Source organism: Pygoscelis adeliae, unplaced genomic scaffold (assembly GCF_000699105.1).
Source record: "Pygoscelis adeliae isolate BGI_AS28 unplaced genomic scaffold, ASM69910v1 Scaffold154, whole genome shotgun sequence".
In the NCBI taxonomy this organism is placed as follows: domain Eukaryota; kingdom Metazoa; phylum Chordata; class Aves; order Sphenisciformes; family Spheniscidae; genus Pygoscelis; species Pygoscelis adeliae.
In genome coordinates, this window is record NW_008825113.1 from 3112656 (window position 1) to 3134323 (window position 21668).

General features: G+C 37.0%; 1 protein-coding gene across 2 annotated transcripts in view; it reads left to right on the forward strand.

The window, feature by feature from the left end:
* The window catches only part of DYRK1A (dual-specificity tyrosine-(Y)-phosphorylation regulated kinase 1A), a 67060-nt gene that overhangs the window by 35545 nt on the left and 9847 nt on the right, over positions 1-21668 (forward strand). For both annotated transcript variants that reach the window (XM_009327975.1, XM_009327973.1), the window contains 4 exons: positions 7858-8063; positions 18249-18341; positions 19218-19406; positions 20156-20303. In XM_009327975.1, coding sequence (XP_009326250.1) covers positions 7858-8063; positions 18249-18341; positions 19218-19406; positions 20156-20303 — 636 coding nt within the window. The remainder of the gene's footprint in view (positions 1-7857; positions 8064-18248; positions 18342-19217; positions 19407-20155; positions 20304-21668) is intronic.

Consider the following 21668-nt stretch of genomic DNA (forward strand, 5'->3'; position numbering starts at 1 on the left):
TAATTCCTCCACAATAATATAGTTCCTCCAGAGGAACTATAGCTCCTCCAGAGGAGGAACTAGCATGGGATATTTATAACGGAGTTGTTTGTTCTACAGTAGCCACTGCAGGTAATTTCCCTTTGTTCCCTGGGTTCTCTCAGCTTTCCTCATTCCAGAGCAAGCTGAGTGAAGTCCATGTACCTTCACATTCTCATGTAGTCATTTTAAATGCAGTGCATGAGGACAATAGGCAAAGCAGTGTTTCAGTAGAGCAGTAGTTCACTTAGAGTTCAGGCTGGCATTTGCTTATTGCTTAAAAGATGATTGTTCTAAACTCTGAAATTCCAAGTGCTTGACATTTATTATGCTTAGGCAGAACTCGGGTAGGTCTAACTTGTCTTAAATTTGGGTTTATTTGAACAGAGAGTTCTCAAGATGCAAGTGTTTGTCTCTATTGCTAATTGCTCACTGTCTGTTTTAGGATGTGCTAATACAGTGCAGAGGTGGTTGGGTATTAAAGCAATGCAGAGATCAGTCTACTCACTTTTCCAGACTCGTTTCTGAGAGGTATACTCAGCGTAATAGCTGAGGTATCATAATGCTCATTGGTACCGAGAACTTTTCCAAGCATGGATTTTGAAAAACAAGGTTGACCAGAAGTCTGCAAAATGATTAACTTTGCAAAAAAATGGGGATCTCGTGAAGGGAGAGGGCTGTACAGTTCTTCAGCTAATACAGGATTGTCTTTGAGGAGGCATTTGGCTGTTTCTGCATTCAGTAATTTGAATACAGGAAAAAAAAATAACAAGATTCATCTGTGGTGGCATAGCAGGGATTGGAAATAAAAAGGTTTGAAGTCTGAAGCAGTCATATGTAGTACTAAGAACCTACCATACTTGGTCTGTGGTGTAGGCCCACAAGCTCTTAAACTCTGAGTATGGAAATGAGAATACCCATTGTGGTGAATGATAACAGTTCACACTTTTTTTTCTCTAGTCGTGTTTTCTGGCAGGTTCTCATTCAGCTGTGAACATGTCACTGAGATGGATCACCTCTGCATATTGCTGAATGACCCAAATGGTAGATAGCAGAGATGGAATAGGGAGAGGGAGGATGGGGCAGGAGGGAGAGGAGGTGAAAGGAAGCTCAAAACATTTAGGGTCAAAGCAATGATCTTTATAGGGAAAACGTTGAAGAACAGGAAGAAAAGTACTAGCAATGCCAAGAGAATGAAAGAAGATGAGTTGGGCAGAGGAGAAAGTCTCATACTTCAAAATGAGATGACCCCGCAGTCCAGGATAAACCCCCAAGGAATATTGCCACTGATTCCAGTTTAGTTCTGCATTATTTCTGCCAGTTAAATGCTGTTGTGCCATACTTTACTGGTCTTTAATTTACGGATCCGACAAGAAATTCTGCCTCTTCTTTGAGCTGAGTTGAACAAGGAGGTGGGAAAATGGGGACGGTGACATTATTAGGAAACGGCCAAAGCGTTCTGCGGAAGTAGTCATCACTGGCTGGACACCAGATGCAGAGGACTTAGGTACAGAAGGGGCTACGAAGTTGTTATAATTTTAAAAGAAATCAGTTACCCAGATAGCAGGTTAGTGGTAAGTTCTCAAACATGGGGAATGACTACATTTGAACTTTTAAAAGTATGAAATAGAATGCTGGTGTGACTTTCACTGCTTTTATCTTGCACAACAGTCAATAGACAGTGAAGTATTTTTAAGGCTGTTGCAAAGATTATGTTATCAAGTAGAGAACTCTCTGTCTCCTGGTGTCGTGAAATCAAGATCAGCTGCTGCACTGGAAGATGCTTTTGTCAGTCCTGAAGGCAAGCTTGTATAACTCACAGGGTCAGAAGTGTTACAGTGGTCCTTTTTTGGGTTTAGTTGTTAATTGTGAGATAAGTAGGTATGAAGAAATCTTAAGGAAATGTCACTTCTTTTAATGTTCTAATGATTTTAATGTCTGAGTTTGTCTCCTTTTTTATCCTTCACTGTGAGTATACTTAAATTGAATACTTTGGTAGAACTGTGACAGAGGGACAAAGAGAGTCACACACATGCATTGAGAAGCAGAGTGTGTATTTGGTGAGTTGGGTGACAGGAATGCAAAGAAACTATCTAATTGCTATGGGGATTTTCAGATGCAGTCCCACATGGCAGAGGAGCTGATCTAACAACTCCTTGATTCGAAGAGAGAAATCCTGTCACTTACTTTGTGCCGACATTTGTGGCACAGAATCACAGAGCCGTTAAGGCTGGAAGGGACCTCTGGAGGTCACCTGGTCCAACCTCCCCCTGCTCAAGCAGGGCCACCTAGAGCCGATTGCCCAGGACTGTGCCCAATTTTCGTATTCTTAGATACCAAATTTAAATGACCACAATACATGATTTTTTTCAGAAACAGTGATCCACTCTTGGGGTGGCACACTGTCACCTGCAACTCTTTACAGTCAGTCGGTGAATATCTGTTCCTTGCTTTATGTTGAAAGGAGAAGGCCAGCAATGCATTGCACCACTTGGTTACCTTATGATACTTTTTTTTGGGGGGGGGATAATGTTTAAATGAGTTATGTAGACTGATGTCAAAATGGGAGTAACATAATCTAAAATGGATGAGGTAGGAAACTGAATTTTGAAACTGCATTGAGTTTTTAAAAATTATGCAAAATTGTACCAAAAATTTTCCTATATTAAACCAACTGTAGTTCATTTATAGACTGTTCAATAACTACAATCTCAAGTATTTTTCTACTTTGAGTTACTAATTTCTTTGATATTGGAAAAGTCATTTATAACAAACCTATTTTGAGTGAGAGAGGTATTTCCCATCCTCACCAAATAAATATATTCTTGAACTTATGCTCTTCCACTGTGTTAAGATGATGCTTTAAAGAAATAAAACTGACCTTCTTCCATATGATAGGGCAATCCATTTTTGCAGTATCTGTATTTTCAGATAGTTCTGAGTTATGAACCTCTTTTGAGGTTATAATTTGTTTTCTCTATCATCACATTTATGCTGTTGGTCCCCTTTTAAACAGTCTTCTGGTTATAGTTACAGCGGTTTGCTCGTACAACAGTGTAGCATTTTATTAATGCTCACTTCTTCCTCACTTGTTACTTTCCAGAGACAGTAAATTTACAAAAGTCAAGAAGTTACTATTATAATTTATATTTTGCTTATATTATGGTGTATGGAATTTCACTAATGAAATAGTGTTCTGAACAGCTTCACTTCGAAAGAGCTGTTACATTCATGACTGTAGGAGAAAAGGGACATACGCTCTCGAGGCTGAAATGAGGGATGACTTCTGTAGGTGGAACTTTTTTATGACAAGTTCTGATTTAATCTTGTCGCAGGCAAATAAACGTTTGTTGTAAACTGTAAAAACTTAAACTGTAAACATACATAAAACTGTATTTTTATGCCATTCCGTGAACTAACACATTAGGTAAGGCCCATTTCTAAGATAATTCTACCCACTCCCAATCTCTCATCTCTTCCCTTAATGTACTTCGTGCATAGAGATCTTGGCATACTTTTTGTTTTCTGTCACTTCGTGTCCTTCCCAAGGTGCTTCACAACATGTAATCATTTGAACTTACAGTGGTTAGAAAGGAAGACTGATGATTGACTAGACCTTGTTCCTTAGATATTTCCATCCTGTAGAAGTTATGGATGTGGCGTGTTAATGAGTTCCTGTGGATTTTAGTACTCCCATGGTGGTCAGTAGATGGCTTACTTTTTTGAATGTCTAGAGCTCTCCAAATGGACTTCAGCCACCAGGGGTTTTGTGAACCTCAATTAATGGATGTACACAAATGTTCCTATTTCTATAGCTGACTGACTCCTCGGCCTAAAACTAAAGGAGGTCAAGATTGCTCTTCTAGCCAATTCTTCTTTCTCCTCTCATTTCTTCGAATGTGTCATTAGGTGTTTCTTGGCTCATAATAGTAAGTTATGAGTGCTCTCTTGGGATTAGTTGTACCGGGGTAGGATTGCAGGTATCAGGGAACAAAGTCTGAAATGTGGCAAGGGCAGGTATTTCATCAGGGACCACATCCTGAACATTACTTGTTTTTGTTGATAGCTAAGACTGCTTTCAGCAAGAGAAGTCTGTGAACTCGTGTCTCCATTTCAGTGACAGTAAGAAATCGTAAAGATGAAAATTACTTGGCTATTGATCTTTTAGAGCCTGTAGTTACAGTTCTTAAACTTTTGACCCAGGTAGTTCTTGCTTATTGCTAACATGGTTAAGGGTTGATACCACCATCTTCACAGAGACAATTAAAATGCCTTTCTGTTTGGTATAAGAACATGTGGTGCGAGCTAGCCAATTTCCATCCGTCTACTTGTAGCAGACATCAGGTCATGAGACTCTAGTCAGGCTCTTGTGTTTAATAACATCCCTTTTTCTGAGATTCAGTGCTGCTCTGTGAAATCCATTTACATTTCTACCAAAGAACAATGTTTTATAAAAATTCTTGTTGGATACAACTTTTATTCATGTATGTTGACATCACAGGTTGTGTATGACTTACCTCCAAGCAAATAGGTAAATGCTTGTAAATCACAAACATTGAATCTTCAAAAAAAATTTAAATTGAATGAATAAAATAAGTTATTTGTCAAACTGTCGTTCTTAGAGAACTTTCTTTGTGATTCTGCAGTCCAGTCACCTTGTTATAAATTATGAAGCTCTCTTTTCTGGGGTGTTACTGTGGAATTACCTGAGTTGGTCCAACTGACCGTCGTCAGTTTGGAAGACCAGGAAAGCTACAGCCTCATCGTCCTGCTAGTGGACTCAGGAGAGAAAGTGTGTGCATGTGTCAAAAGTTTAAAGCTGAAGTGAAACATCAGTATTACGACTGTTCTTTTGTGGGATAATTATACTTCTAATCCTTTCTTCTTTTCTTCTTTTTTTTTTAAAAAGTATGTGTAGTGCATTATTCAGTTTATCCTCAGATTTGTTGTGATCTTCTGAGTGAGTGTCAGAAGATACTATGAAGTCAAATTGTAAATGAGAACTCCATGCTACTGGGATTTTTGTGTTTATGTATGTGAGCTTTCTGTTTTTTTTAGGGACATATGCGAGTGCAGAATTTTTTAAAATAAAATTTGTTTTTATTAAGTTATCTAATTTGCTAGTTATCTAGTATGCTATTGGGAAACTGTGGCCTGGGGTAAAAAAATACAAGAAATAAAACTTTTAAAGTAGTTGGCTCTACAATTTAGAATTGATGGTATTTTTTGACTATCTGATTTAAATAGTTTTGACTTTTAATTCAGTCACCATGATGTTGCTAAGTGAGATTATTTGTTTTTTGAGGTTAAACAGAAAATCAGCAGAAATTAAAAGAGCAGAAAGTAGATGTACCAAATAATGTCTTGTATGTGTTCACCCACTCTTACAGGAGTGTTCAGTATATCTTGAAAAGTAAATGTACGCTAAATTTACCAAGTTGTCTAGATGGAAGATTAACTCTGATTCTCTAGTAAAAATGGAGTTTAGCCATTAAGAAAATACTGTAGTGAGAAAAAAAAATTATATACAATTTTTACATGATCTAAGTGATAGATGCATTAATGTATAAAGGAACTATGATATCTTTGAGAGAGATCAGCTGATGCATTAGAATCTTTGCACATATTTCCCCTGTATTTAAATGTGAACTTGTGAAGTTCATAATACATAATTTTAAATTTAAAAAAAAAGAAGGTGACAATCTGTTGCCCAGTTCATAGGGGAACATAAAATGCTACTCGGAATGAAAACAGAAATAAGAGGCAAGTATTTTAAAAAGTTTACACTCAGATATTTAACTAATATTTTCACTGTATCTTTAAATGTCAGAGGACAGTTTCACTTTCGGAGCTTACTAGGATCTCTATTTGTGTGAAAAATCACAAAGCAGTTTTTAATGGATGTTTTACAGGAGAGTTAGAGTAATTTTCTGTGCAACGTTAAGTTGACTTAGCTTATCATTGGTTTAGGTCAGGAATTTCTTTATTTTATTTCATTTCCATTTGTAAGGTCATCTTGATACTTTATTGTGTTACCAGAGGCGCCATAATGCACACAAAAAAAAGGAGTTTTCATATATCATAGTTATTTTGTGAAAGTTTGTTTGTTTCTTTGTTTTTAAGTAAAATATTTGAAGATGTAACGAAACATTGTGAAAATATGTGCGTGCTTGTGGGCAACCAGTTCATTTTCTGGAGCAGTTTGTTCTGTTAGTCTTTTAGTAGTACTGAATTGTAACACTGGAGAAAAATACCAGTGGGTATTTCACTGTACAATTTTACTTCACCCCTTTTAAAGTAATAGTGATTATACTATATATAGGCTTTCTTATTTATAGTTGTTTGAATATTATTTTTTCTTTTTTATTAAATAATTTTTTGTAAAATGATCTTAATGTAAAATGGTGTTTGATTTCATCCCATGCGGTTCTTCTACTGCTCTGACAGGTGCTGAGTCAATGATGCAGTATCATTTCCAATATTTTATTTTTTCTTAACTTAGAATAGGCGGCAAATGGAGCAGTCAGTTATTTTTAAGAAAGTCAAATTGATGGGCGGTGTTAATCTGCTGTTTTATACAGATTATATTTTCTTGCAAGGTTTTGATTGTAAAGGAAATGGGGATTTCCCTTGCTGGCTAAGGTGCTTGATTATTTCACATCTTGCTTCTAAATTTAATCTTTACCAACAATTGTGCTTCCATATTTCAGCTTCTGATTCCACACACATTCCTTCAGTGGCAATGTTGGTTTCAGTGTGCCTGGCTGCTTGTCCCATCCTGCTCTGTCTCTTACGTTGTGCCAACATGGCATCCATTTAGAGAATTTCCCCCCTCTGGCATAGTCAGCAAAAAGCAAAAGGATGGATGTTAAATGTGGAACATGCTAAACTTCCATTAGCAAACAAAGAAAACCGTATTGCACTTTAATCTGTCCTCCACTGTTAGAGGACAGTGAAGATACAAGTAGGCTATGAAACAATTAAATGCCATCTGATGGATGTCTGAAACAGGAGTTGAGAGGTGCGGGATCTGTCCTGGTTAGAGGCAGATTCTGTGCCTGTGGAATTTGGCATTTTTCAGGATGTTACCGAATCTAGTACTTTGGCCATACAGTTTGACATTCTCCTGCAACTTGACACCAAGTGTTTTGTTTGTCTCTTGCTTTGCAGTTGCTTTGCAGTTGCTTCTTGCAGTCTGATTTCACCTTCCCAAAAAGGAGTTAATCCGAGTCACAGTGCTTGCCTACCTATAGCTTGATGAAACTCAGCAGCAGGAGTCAGGAAGCTGAGTCGAAGTACAGTGTGTGTATTGGAAGAAGGGTGGAAGTTAAAAATGTAGGCTGGTGAGCTAAGCAGTTCGTAGGAAGGCGTAAACATTGAGGCCAGGGAAGATCAGCTGCTGAGACTGGGCACTAGCTTTTCTTTTCTTTTGGTACAGTCATCCAGAAGGTTGCTGTGAGCAACCTTAAAAGGCAGAACTTGTGTGTTTTTCTGGCTTTCATGGAATCCATGCACAAAATTCATAACTTTGAAAATAACCCCTGTCAAATTCCGATTGAGTAATGACACATAGGTGAAGATGTTAGAAAAGGGATGTTAAGGATAAATAGGAATAAATGGTCAATGAATAATTTGTCACAATGAAATGGGAAGAAGCACTTCAGCTAGGTAATCTTTATATGAGGATGGTTTCTCAGTTCATTGTGTATGAAAACTCTTGTGTATGTTAAAACGGTAAAAATATATTAGTGTTTATAAGCTCTGTAAGCTAGGATATGGAGGCTGAGGTAAATATTTTCAAGCAATTAACTGCATTAAAAACTCACATTGTCTTTGCAGGAGGAGAGACTTCAGCATGCAAACCTTCATCTGTTCGGCTTGCACCATCGTTTTCATTCCATGCTGCTGGCCTTCAGATGGCTGGACAGATGTCCCATTCACATCAGCAGTACAGTGATCGTCGGCAGCAGAACATAAATGACCAACAGGTTTCTGCCTTATCATATGCTGACCAGATTCAGCAACCTCTAACATCAACAAACCAGGTAAGTGATAACAAAAAAGTTATTTTAGATGTAATAAGTCTTTCTCTAAATATATTATACACCCATAAATTACGGGATAAGGGCTTTTTTTTTTTTTTTTTTTTAACTAAATAATTTCAAGGTTCGAGGCAAGGGGGTGGCTACTAAAGGGTTTGCAAAAGTGAGAAAAGAAAGAGTGCTGCTTGAATAATTACATTGTTTGAAATACTTTGGAATACACATCCCAAAGACAGTTTAGTCTGGAATAGTGGCTTTCATCCAAATTTCAGTTTGTCACTTGAAATTATGTGATCCCTTTACACTAGCCTTACATGAATTTGGTAAGTATTGCTAATTCAGGTATGTATCCTGTCTATTGAAAAATTATTTGATATACACAATTGCATGTTTTTAGTATTTCCGAACAAAGTTTTCATTGGGAAGTGAGACTAATTTAGAAAGACTCATCTACGGAAAAGGGGTTTTTTTTTTTTTTTTTTTTTAACTAATTAACTCCTGACTCTTCAAGGATGGGTGGATGAAGAAGTTTCTGGAAGTTGTTTTTCAACATCTGGTACATATTTATTGTGATTATTCTATTTCTGACATTTTTGAGATGAGAGGGGAGAAAGATTGTCCAAGTGGAGAGTTGGAAAGAGAGTTTAATATTAGCTTTTTTCTTTTTTTTTTTAGGGCTGTTTGATGTTAGAATGTGATTGCTTTATTACTTGTTCTAATGGACAGTGTTTAATGTAGAGTCGCTGGTTAGTGCATTTGGAATAGAGAGGTTTGCACAAAGACACATTTTGTTAAGATATGTTTTTTAAAAAAAAAACAAAATCTAAAGCTATGCTATCATTGGGGTTTTACTACTACTAGTTTACTGCCTACTATTGCAAGGAGGTAAAATGAACACAGGGATTGTGATGATTATGGATGCTTTTGAGCTGTCAAGATCAGTGTTTCTTCCTTACTGCTTTTGAGTCCCTAGAACTGCTGAAGAAACTTCCTAACTAATAGTGCTAGGTTGCTAGCCACAAGAGCTGGTATTGTCCTGTGTGAGAGAGAATTTTGTTGCTTTCTTAAAAACGGCACAGCTCAGTTGTGGAGACGTGAACGCAGATAGGTTTCAAAGCTTAAAATCTACAAGTCTGTAAGTCAGAGCTTCAAAATTTGGTGCAGGCTGATGAGGCATGTTCCACTTAAAGAGGATCGAGAGTGACGTCTTTTGCTGCTACCAGATTCAGGTCTGTTCTTGTGTTCAGCATGGCTTTGGTAGAAAATCTACAGTACCATCAAGAGATGCTCTGTTGGTACTGCTCTGTAGGAAGGCACTTATGCAGAAAGAGGAAAGGATTAGAGAGGATGAGAATGGTCAAACTAAGTGCCAGGATATTTGATACTTGGATTTGGAGATCTGTAATGACTAGCGCTCTGTGAAGAATGGCAAAGTGAATGGAGCTGGCAAAGGATGTTTTTGCTTTCATGAGAGCCACTCAGTAGGAAGAGTAAATCTGCTCATTTATAATAGTATTTAGCTTCAGAAATCTACAGAGGTATTTTATGTGACTTTTTTAGGTTAAAGGTCCCCCCAAACCTCCACAACGAGATTAGTGAAACAGTCTGCCAATTAAGAAAAGTTGCTGTGTTCCTTAAACCTTTCAGGGTGCTTACCTAAGCGTTACAATCTGGCATCACATTTGTGAGCTTTAGTGTATATTAGTGCTTAGTTGTTAATGTTTTTAAACCAAAAAGCAAAATCAAGAAACTTGAGGATGTATCATCATCCGTTGCTGTTTGTGGCCACAATGGCTTTAAAATGGTAGATGAATAATAGAAAGCTGAAGAATAGTTTTCGGAGAATAGCCAAGAATTGTTGACCAAAGAATGCAGCCCACTGAGATGAGGATGTAAACGTAGGGAAAAAACTGTGATTGGCTCTGGGAAGTTATCCCTATGAAGAAATGGTCAGCTGGCCACCTTGATAACAGCAATCAAGCTGTCTTTGCACCACTAACACTATTTTATAGAATCGTTGTTTTTATTCTTCCAGTTCCATCTTGTTTTTTCTGCATTGTAGTTTCTGTCTTCCTATTTCACTGTAATTGCATTGTTGAAGTCTTTATAGTCCTCTGCCTAAGCAGTTCAGAATTGTTTCTCCTTTATCCTTTGTGAGCTCCTTTCAGCACCCTTGACTTTGGTGGTGGGCAACTTTTTGAAGTCTTCTGACGACTTGTCTTTCGTGACTCTTTCCTCCTTTGAGTTCTTGTGCTTGTCCATAAAGAGTTCTCCTCACCAGATTCCAGGTTGGTATGGAGGTTCTATATGAGCCTCTGTTGGGGAGCCTCAATAGCTTTTTGCCTTTGCATTGCGCTTCTGGTTAATCGTACTGCAAAACCAAATCCAGCTAACATCTTTGTGCAAGTGAGTCAGATCATCTGCTCTAGACCGTGTTTCTGTGCAAAAAAATTTTCTTGTTCTTTCTCTTTCAGTAGTCCTTTTGTCAGCTCTAGTTCATCTTGATTAAAATGTATCTCTGACTGTTTTTTCTTCTTACAGAAGCCTTAACCCTCTATTGTTGAAGGCTTTGTGCTGTCTTATATTTCTCCATTGCTGTGGACTACCATCTTGCCTTTTGCTTCAGATGTAATCTGCATACCATCTAGGTTTTCATGTCTAAATGATACATACATCTTACAGACTCTTTCTTTATGACATTTCTACAGGAATCCTTTTTATTCAAGGTATTGCCTTGAATATGCTGCAACTTGTTTCTCTCTGTCCTTGATAAAAGCAATTCTGTCCTGTATATGTCAATTCTGAAAAACTCTTGCAGAGGTCATTTTCTGAACCGTCCTTGTGTGGTTGTTTCATTCCTCTGTTGGAATCCCACCACTAGTTCTTTCTGTTGTTACGTACTTGTCTGTTATTAAAGCTTCTAACACTAGACTAACCTTCTAGTAATGGCAAACTCTCTTCAGGTGACATACTAATATCTTTTCAAGTACATATGGTTAAGAAGATCATGTTTTTAGCTTGGGCAGCAAAAGGAATAGGCTGAATATCTGTTGCAGAAGGCTTGATAGATTGATTTAATATAGCCATACAAAACAGGAGGAAGAAAAAGGTGACTTTTGGCAGATACAGGAAGTGTGATTCCTAAAGGGGGTAGATCCTTTTATGGATCCAATGTCTTGCATCCAGTCAAACAGACGAGAAGTTAGGTCTCTGAGCTTTCCTTTCCCAGAATTTCCTAATGCGACAGTGGTTGTCGGCAGCCTAGATGATTGGTTCAGCTTTGGTGCTATTGGTTTCAACAGCCTCAAAGTAGCCCATTTGGGTGCAAGCGTCCAACCGTTGATTAATAGCGAGTTGCCAGCCCCTTGGCTCCCGGGAGCGCTCCATTACCTTGTTGATTCAGTAGCCAGAAGGGTCAATGAAGCGGGAGTCTCCCAAGGTCGGCGGTGGTTGTGCCGGGACCGTCAGGCAAAATTCTTTCCCGAGCTCCAGCCACCATCTGCTGGCCAGAGCGCCGCACTGCAGTGCCAGCCGTACTGCAAGGCGGTGCTCTGCCCAGGTAAATTGCCTTTTGCTAGGAAAGTCTGCCCTCTCCTCTCCGAAATAGTCCATCGCTTCAATCAGCTTGCTTCTTACTAACTAAGCATCTGTGAAATAATTTGCGGAGCAGCTTAGTATGTCTTTGAGTGAATCTTTCATTGACGACATCGAGAATACAAGTGTTACAAAGGTTACTTTCTTGGTTGTTACATTTGCTGAACTTTGTAAACAGAGTATTGTGTCCAAATCCAGACAAAATGGACTTGCTTGAAAATAAAACCCAGGCTGAAGTCTCAGCTTTTGGGCTACTGAAGTTTTATAGAAATAACAGATAGCAAATAGTTCCTCTCTGAAAGTAAATTTCTTTAGGCTGCAGCAAGGTGCGGTAAGGATACCGCTTGTCAGTTGCTAAGAGTAGCTGTTAAGTTTTAGCATGTAGAAGAGCAGCATTTTCTGTAATTGATGTCATTTTGATAAATGGCAAAGATGATCTGCCTTATTATGTTTTTTCAGGTTATTTTTGTGTCTTTCTTTTTACTGAGGACTGACTCCTTTTTTGGAGGAGTATTGTCTTGTTCAAGTTCCTGTAATGATTCTCATTCATAACCAAATAATGGGGAAGCTAGGCCTTGAATGTTAATTTATTGGTTTTATTCCAGCTCTGTCCTGCTTGTTTTTTGATTTGTAATGGCTTGCAGACCATATTTTGGTATTTTGTGAATCATTTTCAGTTGCAGATTAAAGGTTAGGAAACAGTAATGACAATTTATATTAAAGTTATATAAATTATGTGTATTTATATTATACGTTACCCTTAAAATATTATTTACATAATATTCTCTTGCACCTATTGCTTTATGGCTATGGTGGCCAAAACTTACTCATCTCATCATTGGCAAGGAACAAATAACAGGAAGACACTTCAAAGCCAGGCAGATTGCTTTGTTTTTCACTTATTTATGAGGTTTTAAATTACAGTTAAAAACTTCCAGCTCTGTCCTTTTTTTTTTTTCTTCAGTAGTTAGGCTTAAGGCTTTTGTTTCCCGAAAACTGCTGGATTGTAAGGGTTTACTTTAAATCTGTGATTCACCAAGTGCCGGGCCTGCTGGCAGGATGGGGTCCTGCTCTTGGTTGTGTGGTTTTACCTCTCTGATGAGTGCCAGAGCCAGCTTCAGGAAAGCAGTAAGAGTGTGTGGCCTAGAGTGAATAGAAAAGATGAGATGTGTGGGACCTTTCTCCTTTGGCAGTAACAAACAGTAGTGTTTCTTTGTCCGGTCTCAGCTGGTTGGTCTTGAGAGTTCAACATAGTCTGATGTGAATATAAGATAAGAGCTTAAAAGTTTTTACAACTTCAAACAAGCATTTCTTTTGTGCTGTCCTAATGTTTATCTTCATCATGGATACTTGGATTGCCTCAAACTTTTTTTCAGTTAAATACAAAAGATTAGAAAATTGATTTACCTGACAGAGAAGCTGAGGTGAGATTCCTGGGCAGATTTTAGTAACAAATTCCAACAGTTTAGCTTTCATGAAGCACCTGGAATTCAAAGGTCAGGCTGACGGCTAAACATCTTTCTCTATATATGTAACTAAGGTCACTTATCACCTGCAAAATTCTAGGTTTTACTGACCAGATGTTGGCCAGAGATCTTATGGATTGCAGCTAGATCATTGCAAAGCTAATGTGTTCTGTTCTAGCAGGCAGTAGCAAATCCTTAGTTCAGTTACTTCAGCTACCTAATCAGCAACGTTATTATTAGCGATGGTCAGACTTCACCAGACTCTGTCATGAATGTGAGCATGCAGTTCATTTCAGTAAAAGCATCTCTCAACTTTCTGTCAATCTTGGACATTTTTTAGAAAAATATGTTTATGCTCCAGTGACAAGAAATTCAGAGTGGGGTTTTTCATTCCCTTTCTCTTACTGCCCCTGCTCCCCGCTGCTGCTTTTTTAAAAATGGTTGGGCTGAATCAGGCAGGATAAAATCTTGGCAGATGACTCTTCTTTCCTGGTTTTATTTATTTATTTATTTATTTATTTAACTTTAAACTTATCTGTTTTTTACTATTACTTTTATTCAGCAACCTTATTTATTTGGGGAAGGAAGCCAGAATAGGAGGGAAATACTCACAGAATACAAGTCAATGATTAAAGTAATTGGACTGAAATTCTGTCCCTACCTGCATACAGTTCTAGCTCTGAGTACGGTCAGTTTGAAGAATAGTCTTGGATTTCTCTTGTTTTGTTCTCTGGCACATACACTTTTTTCTCTTTGGTCATTTTTCTAAAAATCTAAAGTTTGCTGTGTATTATGGGGAACTGTTACTGTGGCTTGCGGTTATAGCAATTAAACATCTGTTTTGTTGACCCTCTGGAGACACCATCTATTATGTGGCTGCCCACCACAATATGGGATTAGCATTGACTTCCTATCCTATATTATTGTGATACAAGAAGGGTTTTGAATAGCAAGTGGCATACGAGATGAGACCGGTCCATTCAGTTCTTTAATATGGGAGTCTATTAAATGGGTCATTACAATTTGAACTCTTGCTAAAAGTTACCCTTATAATAGAAAGTTTTCATTGTTTATTCTGTTTGTAAAATGGAACATGTACTGTATGCAAGCAGAATTTCTTTTTTTTCCTTTCTTTTTTTTAATGAATGTGGATCATGATGGAGCTTTCTTTTTAAAAAAAAAATCTGAATTAAATCATTCCATTAACAGAATATATATATCTGCTCAGAATTTCCCATAATCAAAATAAAATGCATTTAGTAAGGAACAGTGCCATCTGTTTTTTAGATAACAAAGCATATGTCCAAAGAGAGAGAAATACGTTGTCTGTTCCTTTCCTTCATTCATTAAACCTCAAAGACTATGCTAGTTAAAATAACATGCCTGAGTTAAAAGTCATAGTTTCCTTAAAACATGGTTTATCTCAAATGTGTTGAGTACACATAAGTGGGGCTCTTGGTTGCCTTTTTTTGTGTTTATTTGATTCTTCTTTGTTTAGACTAGTTACAGGTTGTCTCTCAGCACTGTGTCATGTTTGTTTGGTTAATAGGTAAGAAAATCAAATTTCAGTTCCTTACTTGTAATGTAATTTTTATCATGGTACCATCCCACGTAGCTGTACTGTTTCCATTGAGGCACAAATGTGGACCAGTCAGAATGTGATGGGTATTTACTGGCATATATAATTGTAATGGAAGTAGTTTCTTGTCTCTCAGTCTTGAAATACAAGCGTATCTTTTGATTTGTTTTCTATCTTTTAAGAAGATCTGAGGTTGCAGTGTTGCTGTCTGGCCACCAGATAGAGACTGAAGCTTGTGCAATAGGATTTTTCTTTTTCTTTCCTTTTTTTTCTTCTTTCTTTTTTTTCTTTTGTGGTTGTGCACTCTTTGAAGCCACAAGGGAAATCGGTATTACCCTAGTGATAAAGAATTTGAGAATGTTATTGTATAAAATGAATAATGACCACTTTGTTCCATAGTCTTCCATCATCAGGAAGAAGGGAGCAAGAGTCTCCAAAAGGATCTTGGAAAAAGAGGAGAATGTTACATAGTTTGCAATATAACAGGGGGAGGAAGAAAAGGTCAATTCTTTCTCCTCTCCCACCCAAAACTTTATGAACCCAGGATAGCAAAATAGTACCCGTTAAAAAGTTCATACAGGTTAAAGTGTGTCCTCAGAAACGTGTAACTGTCTAAATGCACAATTAAAAGTACAATTTTCAAATAAGGTACTGGCTGCAAGCAGCATAGGAGTAGCCTGCAGAATTTCAATTATTTACGATTAGGGAACAGCAACAATTTAGTTTTGGGTTGTTTTGTTTTGTTTTTTGTTTGTTTGGGTTTTTTTTGGTCACCAGGCTGCTTATTTCAGAGTTGAAATTGGAAGATTTTTTTTTTTTTAAGTAAGCAAGCAAATTTGACTTATAAATTAGAAAATAAACATGAATACTTGTTCTACAAATTCCCTTTCCAAATTAGAGCAACCTTATGTCTGAATAGTTGATCTGAACTATGGAGTTCTTCCACACTGAGACTCTTTCCTCAAGACTCTTTCCTCAAAACTCATAACCTGTGTAACAGAGACCCTGTGCTGATCATGTCAGCCTAGGACAGAGTCTGGTTCCCGTCAGTATTCGTGCACCACAGCATGGTATCTTTGACCAGTAAAATCTACCAGTGTTCCTGTGTTCTAATAATCTCTTTAAGTCAGATTAAGAAATTTAAAGGAAATACTTGCATTTGAAAAGCCTGTAACAGTGACAGTTGGGATTAGGACTAGATGCCATTTAATTGTTTAACAGTGCCGTGGGAGAGAACCAAAAGAGATCATATTTAGGTGTGATTTGTTTAATGGATCACATTTGTTTGACAGATGAAGAAACAAAAATGTTTTGTAAATGTCAAATAGTTTGTTTAGGAAACTTTAAAACAGACTTTCCTGATGTTTACAGAATGGTCGTGCTTGTAATAAAAAAGAATTAAGGAATTAATTTGGTAAACTTGCTCAAGGGAGATTGATGGTAGCGGGCATATCCAAAAGTGAATTGACTGGAACAAACACCTAGGGCATGACTTGTGTTAAAATTCCCTGAGGAAAGTTTAACTGTATTGCATCGTCTCTGAGAAACATTCCCTAATGAAAAAGACCACAAGTCAGCAGTCTTGCAGGGGTGTAAAAATGTTATGTGGGCATATTTGGAGTGGTGTGCATCAAAGCTTTGAATTGCTGTTTCTCGGGAGCCTCCAGTTCCACTGAGTTGTGTACCTGTTGGGAGTCCCAGCCTCACACAGATGCAGTAAGCTTACTGGAAGTGTCTTGCCTTTGCCCCCTCTGTTTAGCTCTCTCGCTTGTTCATGCTCTGTCTTGCTCTCTTCCTCATGCTCTCCTCCCCCCTGCCCCATGGGGTCTGCACATCCACTGGAGGAGAGCATGAGCTTAGCTTTCTAGTGTGGCTGCTTGGGTGCCTGAGTTCAGGTCCAATTTCAGAAGCACAAACTCTCTTTATCGCTTCTGTTTGTGAGAACTTCTTTGGGTCACTTCAGCGTGATTTTTTTTCGTTTGGTCATTGAGCAAAACAAATGAGCTATTTGCACAGCCACCATTATAAGTATTAAGTAATACCATAAAAGATAGAGGAACAGTTACGCTTTTCTAGTTCGTTTGTTAGTTCAGCAATACTGATATAAAAATCAGTTTCATTATTTTTATTGATGGCTTATGCTCTTTCCTCAGCTCTGCAGGAGGCTGCATATCAATTTAGCTGTAATAGGAGGCAGCAGATGAGATTAAGCACTTGGAAGTGAAGAGAGTTATGAGCGTGAGCCTATTTGATGGCATGAGATGAGATAATGGGAGATGAGAGTTGTAAGGCTGAGCGTGGTGGCGCTCGGTCACCTAACCCTCTTGATAATGAGTAAGAAAGAAGAAGCAGCTTTAACGTACATGAAACAAACTTTTCTCCAATGGAATGCTTAAACTTGCCCTGTGGTTTTCTGTCATTGGGAAGAGAGGGGATAGAGAGGCAGGCTAGGGGACCAGTCACACTAACCTCACCACTCTCTCTCCTAGCTCCCCATCTGACACTCTCACGGGATGAGACCGGGAAGTTGCCAGAGCTTGTCTGGTGGTAGTTGTGCTGTTAAGTGTCTGCTGAGCAGGTAGTCAGCTTTAGCCAAATGAAATGGTTTGTGACTTAGTTTTCTCTGCCTTCTTTTTACTGGGGATACTATTCACCTCCAGCTTGCCACTTGGAACTTTATCTTTTCAGGAACTTTATCTTCTGAGATTTCGAACAGGTCCTAAAGAGGAATAGGAGTTGATTGGTAGATCCAGAATTTACATGGCGTATATGTGCAAAGAAAAAAAGAGGCACACAAATAATTTTACACAAATAATTTTATCACACATAAGTCTTGTTTCTTCAGGAAAACAGTAAAAAAACACGGCCTGCTGTTGAAGATGGTTTTGTTCTAAATGTAGTCAGTTTTAGGAAACACAGGCGAGGAACATAACTACCTTTTCAGGGACGCTGTTTTAAAACTTTGACAGTAGGTATGGTGTTCATGTGCATGCTTTAGATTTCTTTAAACTTTCTTTAGGTTTTAGATTTAGGCCTGGATATTGCAAAGCATGGTAGACCTGAGGTTTTTTTTATTTGGAATTTAACATAGTTTAAATGTGGCAAACTGCCACAGTTTTCCAGTAGTTACTACTGTTAACTTCCATTTGTGGTTTTAATGCAGCTATACATTAAATATGGTTACAGTTCATACATCAGTCATGAGGTAGAGGGGTAATGTCAGCAAGAATCTCTGTTGTCAAAGGAGCTGCATTTTTAACTGAGGGAATAACTGTTTATTGGGATTAAGCCTGTCAGGCATAATGGGAGGAGAGGTAGGAATCCTGGGATTTATTTCTTTTTTTCTATTAATTAAATATATTAAAAAGTAACTAAACTGCTAATTTCTTTTGATTCCTATATTTGTTGTTCTTTTTTTAATGTCAGCTTAAAGAAAAAAATGTTGCAATGAAATAACTCATTTCTGTGAGGAATATCACGATTTGATGTAGTATTTATATCAACAAAGTCCTAGCTTTTATCCTAAGTTATGATATGGTCATATTACAGAGGCGGATGCCCCAAACTTTCCGTGATCCAGCCACTGCTCCATTGAGGAAACTCTCCGTAGATTTGATCAAAACATACAAGCATATTAATGAGGTAATGGCTCCAGCTATCTTTGTAATGTGTATCGATGTGAAGTTTTTGTTTACAATACATTATTAAGTATATTTTCTATGAATAATCTCATGAAGAGATAAGAAAAATCAAGCTTTCTCTCTGTTGTTCACATCTCATTTGAGATCATTGATGTGATGGTCCTGCTTTCTGTCCAGCATACAGGAGTTTTTTTATCCTGGAATTTATTTTCTGTTGTTTCATAAACAAATGTTGAGCTTTTCTGTTGCATGATAAAGAAATGAGTGGCACAAATGCTATTTTAGCTCGTGCTATAAACCTTTATGAATGTGTCTAAGGACTTCTAAGGCAAATAGTAAAGTGTTTTCCCTAAATTATTTAATTAAATATTATTGGCAAGTGTAAAATATAAAAATAATGTGGTTAATATAGGAAAGCATCAGTTAAGTTTCTAACTCTTTGGCAATTGTAGGGCATGTGGAGGGATTTCTGCACTGACTACTGACTTCCTTGGAATTCTTCTTTTCCAGTCTTGTGGAAGGAACAACTGATAACTCTTGTTTCCAGGCTACTTATAATTTTTAATTTTGCTGTGTGTATAGTGTACTGTGATGTATCTTTTCTTTTTGCACCTATGAACTCTAGGGATCGGTGTTATTAATACATTTATTTAGATCTGCTTTCTGAGTTTTTAGATTACTCATCAATACTTTGCTTTGGTATAATGATTTGACTTCAAATAGAGTGATAGCAGGAGAGGATTGTTTGTTTTTCCAATAGTAGAAGTTGCATTTTAAAATCACAGGATTAGGCATGATGATTATAAAAGCTGATTCTATTCTTTATTGAACTGATGTTCTAAAAAGTGCTCTTAAGCAATATACTTTTCACGTTTAGGTTTACTATGCAAAAAAAAAACGGCGGCATCAGCAGGGCCAAGGAGATGATTCCAGTCACAAAAAGGAGAGAAAAGTTTACAATGATGGCTATGATGATGACAACTATGACTATATTGTAAAAAATGGGGAGAAGTGGATGGATCGTTATGAAATTGACTCTTTAATAGGCAAAGGATCCTTTGGACAGGTAGCGTGTATCAGCTGAGCAACGTGTAATTCATGTGAATCATAATATGCATTTCATTTGAAGTGGTATTCCTGTTTCATTTTGAAATTAAACTCTTTTTTCTTAATCCTATTATACTGAGTGCCTGCTCAAGACATCGTATTTTGTGCTGTTTCTTATTACTACAGGTAACATTTGAATATACTTCAGTATGCAGATCTGGTACAGCATTTTGCAATGAGCAAAAAGTCCTCAGCCTTTTGCTATCAGTTCACATTTTTAGCTGTTTGGCTTGGGTTTTTAAATTAAAACAATAGTCTAGTGCTAGGCATTACCTATTACAAATGTTACTTAGTAACATTTGTTTTGACTGTTTGTAGCTGTAGCCAAGGCTTGAGGAAAAGGCTGGAAGGAGGATGGAGCTTTTCTTTTGTTGTTTTTGTTAGTTTTTCTCAGATTTTGCCAGTTGTTTTACAGTATTGTTTTTGATGATTTGATAATTGCATTTGGATATAATGCTTGCCTTAGCGAAGCCTCAGTGAAGCTCAGTGGAGCCTCCGTTCTATTTTGTGACATCACTGCAATAAACGTCACATGATCAATTGTGGTTTTATTGTAGTATCAAGTAAGAGAAGAAATTTAAGAAAAGAAAGTTAACTGGAAAGAGCAAAATTTCTAAAAATGTCTTCTCTGAATTCAGAAAGTGAAGAAAGTTTAGAAAGTGAGTTTTGCTGTGTTTTGAAATGATGTATTTGACTTTTCTCTTACAGGTTGTAAAGGCTTATGATCGAGTGGAACAGGAGTGGGTGGCTATCAAAATAATAAAAAACAAGAAGGCTTTCTTAAACCAAGCCCAGATTGAAGTGCGACTGTTGGAGCTTATGAACAAACATGACACTGAGATGAAGTACTATATAGGTATTAATTTTTATTTAATCAAATTAGGAATATTTTAGATCTTGCTATATAGCATAGGATGCTTCTGGTGCTAAAGAAATGAAAAGAATAATACAACTTTTAAAATTATTAATATTATTTAGTGCAAATTTTCCAGTTTGTTTTGCAACAGGACCAGATCCAGAAGAAGAATACAGAAAATTATTTGGGATAACAGACTTGTTACTTTGTAGCGTTGAGTTCTTTTGTAGAATTTTCTTTTTCCAGTTAATGATACGGACACCTGAAGAAGTTGCCATGGACCGGCTTTTCCACAGAAGCTGTGATCTGTGGTAGTTTGCATCTCTTTCACTACTTTGAATATATCATAAATTATCTCAGAACTGTCACGGATAAAAGCATGCATGTTTAGTGTAAACCAGCATCATACAGTAGTTTTATGGCTAGCTTAATCATTATTTTTTGATTGTGTGTGTTTGAAAAGCTCAAAATTTTGTATAACAAAACTGAGATAAGACTTGTGTAAATGTTAAGACTTGCCCAGTCTTACAGCTCAGAAAATATTTTAAAGCTTATAATTTTGACAGTTCCTGTAGAGTGGAATGCTGTTCCCTTGACTTATTATAATAATGCTACTTGAACTTTATAATAATGATGAAATTAAGTCAGCTCGTGTAAAAAGCTTATTAAATCCTGTCTATCCTCTGGAGTGGAGAATTGGGCAAAAAGATGATGGAGGAAAGCAACAGCATGTTGTAAAGAGAGATGGAGAAGTATGAAAAAAGTGATTAAGGAAAACGAAACTGGTTTTAAGCATCCTTTAGTTTGTAGAAACTGAAATACTAACAGCTATGCTTTTCTGTTTTGCGTGTATATATTGGATTACTAATTTTTCTTTCTGTAGTTTAGAAAAAAACTTTTGAAATAATGTCAATATACATTGGTATTAAATTATCTGATGAGTATTCAGTTACGTTTTAACTTGTTTTATAGAATATTATCTTTAGAATACATTTTATGTATTCAGTGTAAAAGTTTCTAAGGTATTTTTAACTTAAATTTATTAATAACATGTTTACATAAAACAAAAACTTAACTTGACAGCATACTACGTCAAACAGATGTTTCGGGAATGTTAAAGACATGACCAGTTTCAGATTAATATGCAGCAAATAAAGACACTATAGGCATCATCAAATAAGCTCTTAGTATTTTAAATTTTTAGAGAGTTTGTTTGTAACATCAGGTAAAATGAAATGGACCAAAACATCATATAATCTCCCTCTGTGAGTTAAGGCAGGATGGCTTTATAAAGAGAGCAGTGAAACGAAAAAAGAAAAAAAGTTCTGATAATTTTGAACAGTGGAGAAATAATATATACTGCCT